Below are 15,888 nucleotides of genomic sequence, written 5' to 3' on the forward strand. Positions count from 1 at the left end.
AAGTCTCTTACACTAATTAGTTAATTTTGAACATTTGTTACATTAGCATTTGCTCTACTTCAGCTGATTCATTTCTTTGGATTGTGTTTGTTTGCTGGGTAATAATTTGACAACGTTGCAATAAACTAAGCATTAAGAAGTGGTTTCGTGTACTGGAGTGTGCAATAGGTAGGTAAAGTTGTTGTTTGTGGCTCTTTTCCTGAACTTTGGAAAAAAAAATCCCATTTTAAACCTGTAATAACGGAGGCTGATTACTTCCCATCAACTGACTGGCTTCCAGGGCAGAATTTTCAGACTGGTTATTGCGTGCACTGCTCTACTATAAAGTACAAGGTCTGTAAATTAAAGTTGGACCATAAGAGATTTAATCTGCAATTTTATAGGTCTCTAATCCAACAGTCGTTTTGTATTTCAGGCTCCAAGTATATTATCAGGGTTTGGGGAAGGTTGTTTTTTTTCTTTTTTGTGCGTGTGCTTGAGTTATATTTATTTATTTGTTTGCAGTGTCTTTAAATTATATTGTGAATTACAGCCAGGAAAATATTGATGCTTTTTCTTCTCCCCTCCACCCCAAACTATAGATTAGAAACGGTAAACAAAGTTGTTACACACTGAAGAATAAAGACTTGGAACGTGCTTCAAAAGGAGTAATTTACTTGGAGCTGGATGTCCTATTTAATCCTGTAAGTTGAAGTATTTTCTCTCTGCTTATCTCTGGTGTAAGAAAAGTGCGAACCTACAAGGACGAGGGTGGGGGGTGATGCTTTACAAACCAGGATCCAAGCAGGAAAAGTCCTGACCCGATTGCATCTGGTGGTAGAGCGATGTTTGATGTTGTGGGTGAGGAAATATTGGACTGTCAGAGCTGTGGCCCCTCCAGGTGGATGGGACAAAGCAGGTGCAGTTTTGGTTTGACAAATAACCACAAGTGCCTTGGGAAGGAGGTGCCGATTGCTGTGGCCAGGGCTTCAATTGCAATAGCCAAAAAGGCGCTTAATGTTCATCTTATTATACATTAATTTTAACACCTACTTCTTCCCCAAAAAGCTGACCCAGGATATTCTCTTCCCAGGGTGTTGACAGGAAAATTAATGAGGCATGGATGCAGTGTGCTTAGTTTTTAGGTGGCTGAGTCAGTCTCAATCGTTTACACCCTACAGCCTTTTACCGAGTTTAACTCCTATTTATTAAGGCCATCATGGGCTGTGCCACAGCTTTACTTTTGCTGAAATGAGTCCAACCTTGCCCAGTTTAACTCAGCTGCATTTTTCTTGGCACAGAATGGTTTGGGTTTGAAGGGACCTTAAAGGTCATCTGATTCCAACCACCCTGCCCTAGTCAGGGATACCTTCCACTAGACCAGGTTGCTCTGAGCCCTGTCCATTGAATATTTCCAGAGATGGGGCATCCACCACCTCTCTGGGCCACCTGTGTCAGTGCCTCACCATCCTCATTGTAGAAAAGATGTCTAAAAAGCAACTCTTAAACCACACAGAGGCTGAAAAGAGTGATATTGAAATTCCTAATCTTCCTGAACAGCACTAATGATATGAAACTAAAATAACACATTGAAAACTGCATGATTTTATTTTTATAATTTTCTTTTCTATTTCTTTTTTTTTTTTTTTTTTTTTTTAGATAAAAGCAAGTATTAGAACATTCAAGCCCCGAGAAAAGCGCTTCACTCAGGAAAACCGCAAATTTTCTAAAAAGGTGAATATTGTGTCTGGGCTGAGCTTTTGCATCTGTTTTGGAAAGATTTGAATTGCTGTAGCACAGTGGCAAGAACAAAACCTACTTATGCATAAAATGCTGAACACATGTAAATTGAGTGTATTTCTGTATATATTAAAAGGTTTGTTTGTGTTAACATGAAATTGCTTTCTGATCTAGCTTGCATCAGTAGTTCTGCTTTGTGCTTCTGAGTGGTAAAAATGATAGCTGTGGATTTTGCACAGTTCGCAGCGCTTAAAGCTCAACGAGAGCCTTATTCCCTCCTTTGGGAAGGAAGAAGCCAGGGCTAAATTCCTTATGTAAAAAGCCCTTAGGATTTTAGAACAATGGCCATTATTCTTTTTAAAATGAAGGTGTCCTGTAATAAGTCCCTATTTGTTTCTATGGACTAGTCCAAAACATGTAGAAAAGAGGTTCAGACTACATTTGCTCTGGCCCTTTTCCTGAGGCATTCATATATTTTGAGAATCAAATGAGGATAAAGGTAGGTTTGTGTAACTGTTTTATTTAGTTTTGGAATCAAGACAGGCCTTTTTTCTTTTTTTTCTTTTTAAGGGCTGAGGAAAATCTGGAAGGTTTGGATGTAATCAGAAAGCAGACAGGAGCTGGAGAATGTATCTGAAATAGAGGCTTTATTTGTAATATGTGCCCTGGCGTGCATTTGTAGCTTAAATTATCCCTGTTTCTGAAGCAATAGTAGAATATTAGTGTGTTTGATTAAACTCCTCTTCTCCTCCCTTCCTCCCACTCAATATTTATCAGATCTTATCAAGAAATGTTGATCGTGTGAAAAAAATCACCATGGCAATATGGAATACAATACAATTCCTTTGGAGCTGCTTTCTCTGGGAGTCCACGGTAAAGAGCTTGATAGCATTTGTGGTAAGTGGATTTCTTCTTTTATTGCATGAGGCTAAGTGATATAAGATCTCGAGTGTTACCGTGCCTTCCTCTCCACCAGCGTAAAGCCCTTTATCGTTTGCTGTTATTGGTGTTTTATAGCTCTGTGGCTGCAGGGCTGTGGGTTTCAAGGCAGCTTGGGCCACACTGGGCCTGATGGGGACGGAAATTAGACCTTCAGGAGTAGCCTTTCTTCGCTTGGAGCAGAGGTATTCACCACCTGCACTGAGCACTGGGGATGCCCATGTCCGTGGTGGGTGATGCCACCATGTAATGGCTGTAACTGTCTGGTGACTCTGGAATTTTTAATTGTTTTTAATTTAAGACATGGCAACTTGGTGGTAGGAAAGAAAGGAAGTGGCGACCAAGAGGGTGTTGTAGGGAGATACCTTTGGTCTGAGTGAAACAGTGAGCTGATGGGTCTTGTTCATTCCGTCTTCCATTGCACTTCACTGCAGGTTATCAATTCCTGCTATGCCTGTGTTGACATTGCCTGTTGCAGACTTATTCTCTTGACTGTAATAATACATTGTTTAAAAGAAAAAAAAAAAAGAGAAAAGGAAAAGGCTGGTCAGTGAATTCTGCTACACACTGCAAACAAAAAAACAAGTTCTCCACCTGCCTGTCCTGCTTTTCATCTCTCTCCTTTTTCCTCTTGGTAGTAAACACCCCATTTGCAGTTTTCTCATAATCCACTCAAGCACAAAAAGGTTTTACCTGCTCTTTATTCTGCGGTGTGACATTTTCTTCATGCTTGAAATGTTTGGCATGCCATTAAAGGTTGCAGAATCATTTTGTGGTGGTCCAGCATGCAGAAAGAAAGTTTTTGAGTTGAGTGTTTATTAAGCAATATAACAGTCACATCTCCAAGACTTTCTCCCGCTTTTACTGTCTGTGAATTGTAAGATGCTTAAAGGCTTTTTTAAAGAAAACACTTCAGTGTATTTACCAGAGATGAGTAAAGTAGACCATTCCTGATTAAAGCTCCAGAGTGAAGATAGAGGAGCTGTCTTCATCCTTAGGTCAGAGAGATGGCTGACACATAGGAGTGGGTAGAATGAGAGGGTCTTTTCTCTGTAAGTTTTTGTCTTTCTGTTGCTTGTAGTTAATTTAGATCATATTATATTTATTACATAATATATATATTATATATATACTATATATGGTTAACAGCTTGAGAGCTGGTGGAGAGCAGAGTAGTTGGTACCTCACCGAAGTCTGTGTGGCTGTGCAAGGGAGTTCTGTGATTGTGCCCAAGGGAATCAAGGTCATACACACTGGGACTGGAAAAGGAGTATCCTGTGTGAAATCCCAGAGTCACTGTCCTACCATCAGTATACAGCAAGAATCTAAGCACATATTTAAAAGGTTTGCTCTTAAGAGATTTTACACCAAAGTACTTGTGAAGTTACAGCTGTGAAGTTTGGTTTTCCAGACCTAGGAAAAATTTGGAGGGGGTGAAGAGGCAGAAAAATAAGAAGGTGAGAAAGTGGGTCTGTAGAAAAAGGAATTTATTCCTAGTGGAAAGGAGGGTGAGCAGGTTACAAATTACAGACTGTTAACATCTTTACTGGATACCATAATACTCCCGGTTTCCTGAAAGAAAGTGGGTAATGGGAAAGGAATAAAAATACTCAACTCTAAGAATAATTACCACAGGCTTCTTCTACAACCCAAAATTTAAGTCTATCTGATTTTTCTCACATGGAAATAATTCAGCTCTGGCACTTAAAATGAAATGCTAATTATATATCTCTCTCTCTCACTATTTCCAGCGTGAGTGTTCATAGTATTGAAAATACGCACACAGCGTGGTAGGTGCAGCATCCCTCCCTGCCTCAGTCTCTGTGGAAAATCCACTCTTAACATGTGGGTTAAAAGATGAGGTGAGGAAGATGCACAAAGCTTCTCTACCCATTTTTCAGCTGGGTTCATAAAACCCTCACTGGTAGCTTCAGTGCCAGTCAGGCCCTCAAACCATAAAATGTCTTTTTAGAAAAGTGCTTTTCCTTACAGATGTTGTCCCTTGGGCCACTGGCAGTAACTGTTTTGATCATATTCTGCATTTCCATATATCTTCTCAGAGATAATCCCAGATACTGGGTGGTCCTTAAAACCCCCCTCTCCTCTTGTAATGCTCTCTCTTTCCCTCTACAGGTAGTCCACACCCCTTCCTCCAAGGGGGAATAAAGGGAGGGAGGAGGAGGAAGACAAGCAGACAGTGTAATCATGGGAGCCCTGTTTTTAAGGCAATCAGACAAAAAAACACTGCCAGACAGACGAAAATATTTGTGAGCTCATCAGAGGACGGCAATAGGCAAGGACACAGTATCTTACACCTTCCTGGTTTAGTCTTCATTACACTACCCCTCCCTCCCCATTAGTGTGACAGCTCATGTGTGTGACAAGGACATCAGCTGCTACTTCTGGGTGTGCAAGAGAAAAAGAGAGATGGGTAAAGAGGGAAGAAACAGAGGACAGCACAGGCAGGACATGAGTGAATAGAAAAATGCTATCACTATATTTTCTCATTTATAAGATCCATCATCCCAAGCTAAATTTCTTATTAGTTTGTAATGGTGAGAGGAGACAATCCAAGAACATGTGAGTAGATTAATTTTTTTGTGCTATAAAAATGAAATCATATTATTCATTAGCATGTTCTGCTTTTAATCCAATGATTTTTCATCTGAGTTAATTGTATAGGCACAGAGGGCACTGATGGGCTCTGCTCAGGGACATGTAAAATCAGAATTTTTTCAGATTTAGAGATTTTGGAAAGAGAGTTGAAAGGGAGGTGAGGTGAAAAACAGAATTTCCTTTTCAGTCATGTTTGCTCTGTGCACAAAGGGTTTGGTGCAAATTGTGTTACACAAATTCTAGAAAAAGCATCCTTGGTCAGAGAAAAGAGTCACACACAGGTTTTCTGTGTTCTTCGAAGTGTACCTCTTATTGTTGGTCTGGTGTAAAAAAATTGGATACAAGTGGCTGGGAATATCAGGAATATTCCCACATGTGAAAAGTGCTTCCTATAGAGTTAACAGTGTTCATATACTAAGGAATACCTTTAAATACATTTTCTGTGTACTCTTCTTCATTAATTCAGGATTGGGGGAGAATTTGTAGATTTTTAAAGCCAAAGACACCTTCAAACATTCTATTCTGTTTAATTATGATATAGTGATCTCTGTATTCAACCCAATATGTTGTGTTTTGATTGAAAAACACCTCTCAAAAAGGTCTTTCTTTGAAGAGACCCAGATACATAGTCCAGAAAATCCCTGCATGGCCCTTCTTGTGTGCCTGACATATTTCATATCCTACCTTGGACAATTTTCTACCAGTTTCCAATGTGAATGTTGTAGTTTTAGCCTGGTCCTCATCACTCCTTCCTCATCACACTTTTCTCCATTGGGACATCACTTCCATGCAGGGTTACTGGTGTCCAAAAAGCTGGAGCTGCATGGTCAAATGTGCCTGTGGGAATGTCTGCTCACAAATCATTTTATATGTCTGTGTGATTATAAACTCTTTGTTTTCCCCACTTACACATATGAAAACTCGTGTTCTTACCCTTCTGATGCACACTTAAACCAAATTTTTGAACCTTCCTTCTACATAAAAACACTCTCTGCCTGCTCTGCTCCCCCATCTCCTCTGGTCATGGAAGTGAAGTCTATATTAACCAAATCATTCTTACTGTACTCAATATATTATCTTAAAAATATTTTAAAAGTTAATTTTAGTCACAGAATGATTTTCATGAGGAATTATGCATCATTGCACATTGTGCATGTGATTTTATACAACATAATTACACCTTCTATTGACAGTTTTCTCTGCATTAATGGTAATTATGCCATTTAATGAAATTACAGTAATTGCATTAAAAAATATAATCTGGTGTGAATTAAAAGGATATATTGACTGGAATTTTTACTATAATGTATATTTTTTTTAAACTTTGCATGATAGTTGGAAGAGACATTGACAGGATCAGGCAAATGATGGGAAACCAGGCACCAAAGCACCTCTGGTGTAACTGGCAGTGCTTGCTGCTGAATTCCTTCAGGGTCCCTGCACACTCACCCATGCCAGAATACTTCATTTTTACTGGCAGCATTTCCCGCTATATCAGGTTTAGGCTTCTCGCTAATCAAGGCTGCTGCCAGGGTGGGTACAGGTGGGAGCTGTTTTTCCAGCTCAGCCCTCGCTGGCAGCCTGGGCCAGCCAGACAAGGACTGCATCAGGCACAGGCAGTGTTTGTTTATTTAGCAGTGACATTGCAGTGTGTTTGCTAATTATTTTATGATGGCTTAGTACAGGGAGGAAGGGAAGGAATATGTGGTGATGCAGCATGACATGTTATAAATGTGGAGTTTTTGGTCAAACTCACTGCAGTTATGTAATGGTGGGCAGCTGGAATCATTTTGGAGCACTCTGGGCTGCCCAAAGAGCCAGCTGATGCGAGAGTAGGGAGGCTCTGGGGGTTTGGGATGCCCAGCAGAGCTGCTGGGGGTTGTGAATGCAGCAGCAAACCCAAATGTAAGCTTTTGTGCTCCTTGCTGCAGAGGTGAGATTTTGAGATTTTGGTACCATTCTCTGTTGAGATCTCCAAAACTTTTTAAATCTAGAGAGAGCTCAAGGATGCCCTGTTTTTTCTTTTTTTTTTTTTTTTTGCACTGACCCCTTGGGCTGTGGGAACTTGGAAGTCTGAGGAGTCACAGGGCTGGGTGAGGCTGCAGGTATGTGCAGTGCTGTGCCAGTTTGCTTCAGGCCTAATCTGGGGTAGTAGCAGAGAGATAGGTCAGGCTCTGCAGCCCATGAACTTCTGGGCATCTCTGCTGAGTGTGCCATTGAACACGCTGCCACTTCAGCTCGTGATGTGGGAGCTGGATCTGAGCCCACCTAAACTCATCTCATAGAGAAGACACCAATCATCTTATTAGGTATGAACAGTTTTTGATCCCTGTCGAGCTGGGCTATATTTATAGTGATGAACTATGGACAAAAGGCCATTAGTTTGTTGACAGTGTCCTCTAAAATTGCTAATTGCCTATCAGTAAGGGAAATGTTCTTTTTCCCTCAGGAAAGATGTTTGTTCAAAATCTAAGCCTTCTGGAGTTTACTTGGGGTAAATCTCTCATTCTGCATCTGGACAAGTGTCTCCTACTTGTTATGGTTTGATTTTCCCAAGCAAAGCACAAAATGTTCCAGCCCTGTTTGTACTGAGCATAATTCAACCCCGGACATGACAACAATATATGGGTAAAACATCCAATTTAACTCCTGCATTGTTTTGAAACACAATGATTTATTTTATTTTTTTCCTTGATGGGAGGGGAGTTATAGATCAATAAGGGGAAACTCTTGAGATGAATGTTTCACAGGGAACATGAGAAATCTATGGAGAAGGGAGACCAGTTCCAGCCATGAAATCCAAACAACTTAGGATAGAAACTGAGTCACCAAACATCTCTTGGACCTCTGTCCAATTCAGCAGAGGATAGGGGTTAAATTGAACTGAGACTTTTGATTTACCAGTAGAAGATAATAATTCACTCTTCTATATGATGGGGAAGGAAGTTGTGCTCTCACATGAGCTTCTCTAAAATTTTTCTTATTTTCCCCATGAATTGTCCACTAATTTTGAAGAAGCAGTTGCCTGATACAAAGCACAAACCACTCTGCCATGACTACATGTGTAACTGATGAGAAGAGTATAGTCTTTTTCTCCTTTTTTTTTTTTCCTCATCCTCGTAGCTAAAGACGAAATATAAAACATTGTTCCCAAACTATCCGGGAACAGCATTAAAGTAATGGTAGATTAAAATGTCTCCACATTTAAAAGCTAAATAAAATGAATAGATGTAATCCTAAAGAGAAAAGAATGAGTATTCTTCAAACACTGAATAGGGAGCTTGGAAAAACAAGAAACTTTAGAAAAAAAAAAAAGAAGAAAAAAGTATTAATGCAAAAGAGATGGTCTTTACATCTGCTTTACTGTAGAGCTTTTGCTGAGGGCTGTTCTCAGCCCATTTGCAGCTTGTGTTTTGCTACAGTTTTAAAGAAGCAGTCGGCAAAGGGACTAAGGCAGTTTCTATTTAAATAGGGGAGCTATAAAATAACACTCTGGTACAAAAATTTGCTCATTTTAAGTCTAGAGCTGGTGCTGGAGGAGCAGCAAAAGGCAGGTTTCGGGAATCTGACCTAGTAAGTAATCCTTCAGAGCCCCTAACATTTCCTCCCCTCTTTCCCTCTTCAAATCCCTGGCAAAGGCACATCTTTAAAATTATTGTCTCGAGCTGCAGTGAGAAGGCAGGATTGGAGGTATGTTTTTATTCCGAGCTATTATATCCCAGTAAAAGCATTTTCCTAATGACGGAGGAAACATTTACATCCTGCTTCCTCCGCACGGCTCATGGCAGTGCCTGTGAAAACGCACCGTCTCTGCTGGCAAAGCTGTCAGGAGCACGTTACCTGACACAAGTGGCTGCTCAGATGAGAAACAGGCTTCTCTAGACAATTAAAGGAGATGGTTTTACCCTTTTTTCCCAGCAGTTTTTACATTTCCAGTATTATTCTTCTGTGGTTGAGGGGAATACAATTTAAGCTTGAGATCCCAGACTTTGCTTTGCTGCAGCAGTTAAAATTCCTGGAATAGCAACAGTGATATTGATGATGCTGAGAGACACACAGCAAAGTAAACACATGTTATTTCCAGCTCTTTCAAAAATGCAAGAACAAACAAGGACAAAGTTAATAGGGAAATAACCACTTAGAAGCTTGACAACAGGATAAACATGATTTAAAAAGCAAAGTTTGAAGCTTTGGAGTCAGGGTGAGATGGAGCTGAGCAGAGACCAGTACAAATATCCCCTTTAACTTTGAAAAAAGGTGGATGGCCTTATGTTTCTATCTCAGGAGTTTTGGGGATTTGCTTTTGACCAGTGAGATGCTCCAAAATAAAAATAAAAGCAAAACTATGTTTTGCATCTGAGGAGTCATACTCATTTCCTATGGGTGTGCTTAACAAGGCATTTACCCAATATAGCAATTCCCTTGATTTTGGGGCTAGGGATCTTCCTCTTAAATTAAGTCTATGCTGCACTGATATTTTAGAGGAATAGTCACGTTTTCTGTGCCGTGTACTCAAAACTTGAATGCATCACATAGGAATGATTCCCTCAGCCCTGGTAAAGAGACAGGTCTAAATCACTGCCTCTCACTCTTTAATTGCATTATGTTGTTTTTAACTGATGATAAAGCCTCTTAATACCTTCGCTGTGTGTGTTAAACTCTGTAGTCCAAGTATCTGGGTAGAAGGACAGTCCTGTCAGAGGATAAGCCTCTGTACAGCTGGTCAGCAGGAATGTGTATGCAGGCATCCAGTCGAGAATTAAGGCAGTGAGAAAGAAATTCAGCTTTGTTTCAATATATGGATTTATCCCTAGAAGGTGTCTGCGTTAAGATACAAGTATTGTATTTAGCTATCTGTCAGTCTCCAGAACTGGAGTGGAAATATAGTTTTCATCTCTTTGGCTATTTAATGACAGTCCACAAAGCCAAGATCAAAGGTGGAAACATTTTATCTAATAATAATTTAAAAAATCAAATGAAAAAGGGCTCTTTCTAGCTAAAACCTCAACTAACTGCATCCAAAAACCCTTCAGCCTGCCTTTGTGCTCAAGTTGTGACCTGTTGGAGAACTCTGCTCAGTGCATTTCCAGCTAATTTGATATCGGATTTTTTTTTTTTTTTTTTTTTTTTGGTGGTTGAAGCTTTGTCATTTGTTTCGAAGCTGTCATTTTTATTAGTCTCCCTGGCTGATCTTTTTGGGCTCTCGTCAGGTGGTGTGTGTTCTCCATTGTCTGCCTGGTCTTGGCAAGCTGTAGGTCCTTTTATTGCCATATGACGTGGGCGTGCTTGCAGCAGTAGCCTGTAATTATACCCACCACAGGTGACAGTTACAAGAGAGCTTTGGTAATAATTTTAGCTGCCTGATCTGATGTTTATGAAGAGCAAACCCTCTTTGTGGTCTGGCTGGAGTTTGCTATATTGTTTTGTACTTTAGCCGTTTGATTTATGAAGCCCTTTTTCTTAAGTTTTATTTTTCCTTAATATATAACGTCTTGTGCCTTTTGAAGTTCTGAAGTTTTGTAAAAGGTTATTGTTGATCTTATGCTATTTTGTACATTTTCTGTTTATTTTTGGATGCACTGTATTTATTTTTGCTTTGTTCAGCACAGTAAAATAATACCCTTGCCTGTTGCTGGTTTTATTTGTATATTTAGCGTTGCTGAGCTCCTGTAACTAACCCCTCATTAGCAGATATGCTGTGTTCTCCTAACTGTAAGAGTAATCACAGATTAGCATTTTTTTTTTTAATTTTGACTATTATTCAACTGTTTTATAAAAGGTGAAATTCCCTGTCCACAAAGGCAGCTCTGTTTCCTTTATTCCTGAAGGAATTGCAAAGCTTGCATATGTCAAAAGTGAATTTAGCTCATGATTCTTACTGTTGTCTTGCAAAGCTCCATCACAATTTTAGGAATTTGCCACAGAAAAAAACGTGGACAAGACTGACGTGCCCATTGCCTGATAGCTGGTTTCTGTCTTGTGCTGTATTTCTTTTCTCAGTTCTAAATCCTTTAGAGGAACTTAAAATTAAAACTCTTGAGCATCTTTTGAATGTTTGATTCTTATCACAATATTCTGATTTGGTAGGTTGAAAACCTTGGGAAATTTATTTGTAACCATTTGCTAACCTATCTGATCTTAAAAAGATGATATTCCATATCAGGATCCAGTCATTTTTATTTTCCCAATTTACCTGTTGCCTTTATGTGAAAGTTCACTTTATTCACAGATTAGAAATTGCATAAACGAAGATGAAATTAGTATTCTAAGTTGAATGAATGCTGCATCTGCGTGAGACTCATTAAACAGGAGTGTGAGACAGAAGCTACTTAGCTACTTATCCACCACTATTGGAAATACCAGAATTTGAGAAGCTTATTTGTAAAATTCCCAAAGTTTGGCGTGGATTTTGACTGCACAAGCTACATGGAAAAAGGCATGCAGCCCAGCCCAAACAAACAAACAAAAAAGGCAGGAACCCCACAGTATGTATTATGGAAAAGGTATATATTAGGAACTGAAAATGTCATTAAAATTAAAATTTTTTTTACTAAGTGTGTTCTTTTTCCCCCCCGGAGCCACAGGTGTATTGATTTTCTTTCAGTCAGCATCTGCCTGGGTTTGTCTCATTATTCACATTACTTTGACCTGGCACCTCTTAGAAAGTACTTTAAAGCACTCAGTTTTACAGGGAATTTGTAGACATTGACTGTTATCTGCCATGTCATTGGTGAAGCAACCCTACCAGTATTTGTTTTTCTTCTTTTTATTTTCTTTTAAATTTTAAAAAGGCAGATCATTTATTTTTAACACAGATGTAAGCTTAGAACAACACTGCATTCCCTTGAAACATAGAGGAAGTTTTTATTCTTCCAAAATGAGGGAATAAGTAAAGACATGTCTGTAGGTGGTTTAAATCACTGTAAATCCATTAACTTCAGCAAACCTATGTTATTTAACATCAGTTAAAAATCTCCATCCTCATTTTGGGGCAAATCCTGTGTGAATAGGAATAGCAGGTTTTCTGAGAAGAGCAAAAGCCTGTAGATGGCGATGGACCCTCAGGAATGAGCCAGTTCTGGCATTAAGGCTTTTGTCAGATTTTTCTGGCAGGTTTTCTTTCTTTTGCTTGAACTATTTTATTTTTAATTTAATTCACCCTTTCTCTCAGCACTAATCTAAAACTAGTTGCAGAAATCGTGACAACTGGAAGAAATTTCCTATTTGAAGGTAATGCAACATTTTGGTTTTATGATGGAGACAGATGCACCTTGAGGGATTTCTCTTAAGGCATTCTGCTTGTCGGGCTTTTTTTGCTTTTTTTAAATAAGAAAGAGTTGGATACTTTACAAGTTCTGAAATAAAAGGGGATTAGTATAGCTACAGAGCAAATACATTTTTTAAAAAGCCTATTCTCATTTAGTTTTACTTTTCTTCATTAGAAACTAAGATGTGCTTGAACTTAGAGGTTGATCTGAAGTAACCAGAAAGTTCTTGGGTTGTTTAAGGATAGCAGTAATAATAAAAATACCTTAAATCAGGATATGTCCCTTTCATTTTTTTTATTTATTTTTTTTAATTCAGTGGGAAATAAAGCTGGAGCAATAGGATGACTGCAAAATCCCAGAAATCTGATTAAAAAAACCTCTATTATTAATTGTGAATAAATTTGACTGCTACCACAGTAAAAGGTTACACTCTGAAAAATATCAACAGTTTTGATCACTTCCCCGACAACTTCATGAAAATGAAATCTATTATTTTTAATTCTAGCATCCATGCTGTAGTCAAGCTTAGCTAGTTTCCTTTAGTTTTGTTTTGTTTTTGTTCCCTTAAGGTAATGATGTGATTTTGAGAAGTGTTAATAAATATGTAAATCATGTAGTGTTTAGTACCAGTCTAATATGCTGATTTATTTTACCCTCAACATAACCCATGTAAAGTCAGCATGTTTACTGGGAGATGTGTCATAGGTGAGCAAAAGTCTTCAGTAGAACAGCCTTTATCTACTCTGCTAGCTCAGGTTCAGAACTTTCTGCTTGCTTTTTGGGAGAAGTCACTGTCTTCTATACTTTCCTTCAGCTTTCATCTTTTAATGGAAGAGAAGAGCAGCACAGCTCTGTATCAAAGCCAATTGTCAGCTTTCATTAGATGTAGTCTATTGTTTGTTCAGATTAGAAATAACTGCATTACACTTTGACTTTGAAGGCTTGTTTGTTTTTAAATATACTGGGTATATGTGACCTTTTTGTCATTTCTGATGCACTTGGCTTGGCAAATTTGAGATACCCATTTAAACAGCAGCCAAACCTATTTGTAACACAGGTACTTTGCAAAGGCACTTTTTGTAGGTCAGGAAAAGTAAAACAAAACCCTGCTGCTAATAAAAAGCATTAATAGATTCACATAAAGCATTTTTAGCTAATACTTCGAATACATTGCATGGGGGTAACCCCCAGTGCTCAGTGAAATTGCAGCACCCAATATTTAGCAGTGGGTGGGAATCCAGTCAGCTGGTTTTATCATCCCATTATGTGCTGGCCATATGAGATGTGGCCTCTGTCAGAACATGATGGCAAGAAAGTCTAATTCCATTAAAAAATTGCACTAAGCAAATTTTCTTAAAATGTTTAGAATATTAAATGGGAAATGCATAATTGATACAGCGATATTAGCTTTTTTTTTTTAACCGAACATGCCCATCAGGAATTAGATGATGACTTGTTCTTGCAGTTAAGAAAACTTCCCCAGATACTTCCATGTACACATTTGGGAAAATTATTTGCAATGATATATTTCAATTTCCTTAATAAACTAGACCTGTCTTCCTAATTCCCTTTCCCTTAAGTCCCTCCGCAGGGGTTAAGAAATGAAGTATTTTGAAATTATTACCAGATAACTGTTTCTATGAATAAAAAACTAATCTAAGCTTTTTTTAAAAATAGATTTATATTCCAAAGCCGGGAAATAAACAGTGGCAGTAGAAAGGAAATATGAGATTAATAAAAATGAAGACGTTTTGCAGAGCTATTCTGGGTTGTTTTAATCTTGTTTTTTTTTTTTCTTTTTCTGGGAAGTTGTACTTCTGCAGCAGCCTGCATTGCAATGAAGGCAATTCCTGCTTGCTGTTTTAAAAGTTATGTGAATACTGGCAGAGACAGTGGTCCTTCAGTGCCCAGTGAGTCCTGTCTTACACACTGATACCTATAGTAACACACACAGAGTGGCGATGAGATCAAATGCTCTGGTTAAAAAGCCTTAGGGAAGCATTATGTGTCTGAGGTCTGATCTATTGTCTGGGAGGTCGGAGAGTGTTAATGCACTCTGCAAAGATTAGACTCCCCCTCTAATTGCTCCAACACTTCCTTAAAGGATTTAAACAGTCAGGAAAGGTGATGCTCCTTGTCAGTTTTTGTCTTCTGACAGCTGTTGAAGTTTATCTGTCTTTCCACGGAGACCACTAGATCATGCAAACCGAGCAGTGGCAAAAGCACAGACCCTGAATTAGGACTCAGAGCAATGAATGCCACTATTTAGATGCTGCAAGACAAATCCATTATTTCTGTTTTTAAATACTTGAAGGGCTGTGTCCAGGATTGCTCCTTCGTGCTGTGCCATTTACTTTTGGTGCCGGGAACTCCCGAAGTCCCACGAAAACTTTAACTCCCTAGTTTGATGAAAAGTCACCCTGTTAATTCTGAGAGTGAGTCATATTATGGTCTGCATCCCTTAGAGCTTGGCTGATGCTTCTTTAGCACATCTCTGTGGTACCAAGTCAGTCATGGCACAGCCACTGCTTGTTTATCCAAGTGCAGTCCTACAGCTGAGCTACTGTGAGGCACTCTGCTATTTAATACCAAATTTTCCTCTCCCTCACTAAATCTGATAAGGATTTGAGTTCTCTTGGTTCATTAAGCCTGAAACACATATAAAAAAATTTGCTCAGAAATCTGGTAAAGCTCATGCAGGAAAGTTTTTCTGCTGCTGAACTAGAGTGTCTACAAGTACCTGACCCCTGTCACTAATTCTGTGAAGCAAAATAGAAATTTGTCCAATGAATCAGAACCACATAAAAGAACCAGTTTGTTATTTTGCAGCCTAGATATTTGAAATGGCTTACATTTGCAAAGGATGCTACTTTTGCTTGGAAAGTACTTTAAAAGCAAGGGATGCAAAAAAAGATGAATGTTAGTGAGAAAGGAGAAACATAACTCCACCCCAGGAGATTTTGGGAAATTTAATATATTTATGCAACAAGGCCCTGCTATCCTCAGGTTCACAGTAGGGTAACATTTATTGTAACAAGAGTGCAGTTTGACCCATCTTTTTAAAAATGTCCATTCCTGTTTCACAGACAGATGTGAATGTGTCCTGTTTCACTGCAGCTCACACGACATGACGGGTCCTGCAGACCAGAGAGCCATCCTGTAGTTATTTCTTCTGGTGCATCAGAAGCCTCTCAGTTTGATAGTGTCTGTGTTTTTGCTAGTCTTGCAGCATCTAAATGTGTTGGTGTTTCTAATCCATTTCACACATAAATGTATAAATATGACCTATATAAATATACATATATTTAATGCCTCTTTTCTAGACTCTGAGCAGATGACTAATACA

At 38.8% G+C, this 15,888-nt stretch overlaps 1 protein-coding gene across 4 annotated transcripts in view; it reads left to right on the forward strand.

The window, feature by feature from the left end:
* MCTP2 (multiple C2 and transmembrane domain containing 2) overlaps positions 1 to 15,888 on the forward strand; it is a 119,485-nt gene that overhangs the window by 71,121 nt on the left and 32,476 nt on the right. For all 4 annotated transcript variants that reach the window (XM_051796688.1, XM_051796686.1, XM_051796690.1 and 1 more), the window contains 3 exons: positions 582 to 683; positions 1,639 to 1,713; positions 2,497 to 2,616. In XM_051796688.1, coding sequence (XP_051652648.1) covers positions 582 to 683; positions 1,639 to 1,713; positions 2,497 to 2,616 — 297 coding nt within the window. The remainder of the gene's footprint in view (positions 1 to 581; positions 684 to 1,638; positions 1,714 to 2,496; positions 2,617 to 15,888) is intronic.

Source organism: Manacus candei, unplaced genomic scaffold, assembly GCF_025592945.1.
Source record: "Manacus candei isolate 608988 ecotype Guabito, Panama unplaced genomic scaffold, ASM2559294v1 h1tg000046l, whole genome shotgun sequence".
Classification (NCBI taxonomy): Eukaryota; Metazoa; Chordata; class Aves; order Passeriformes; family Pipridae; genus Manacus; species Manacus candei.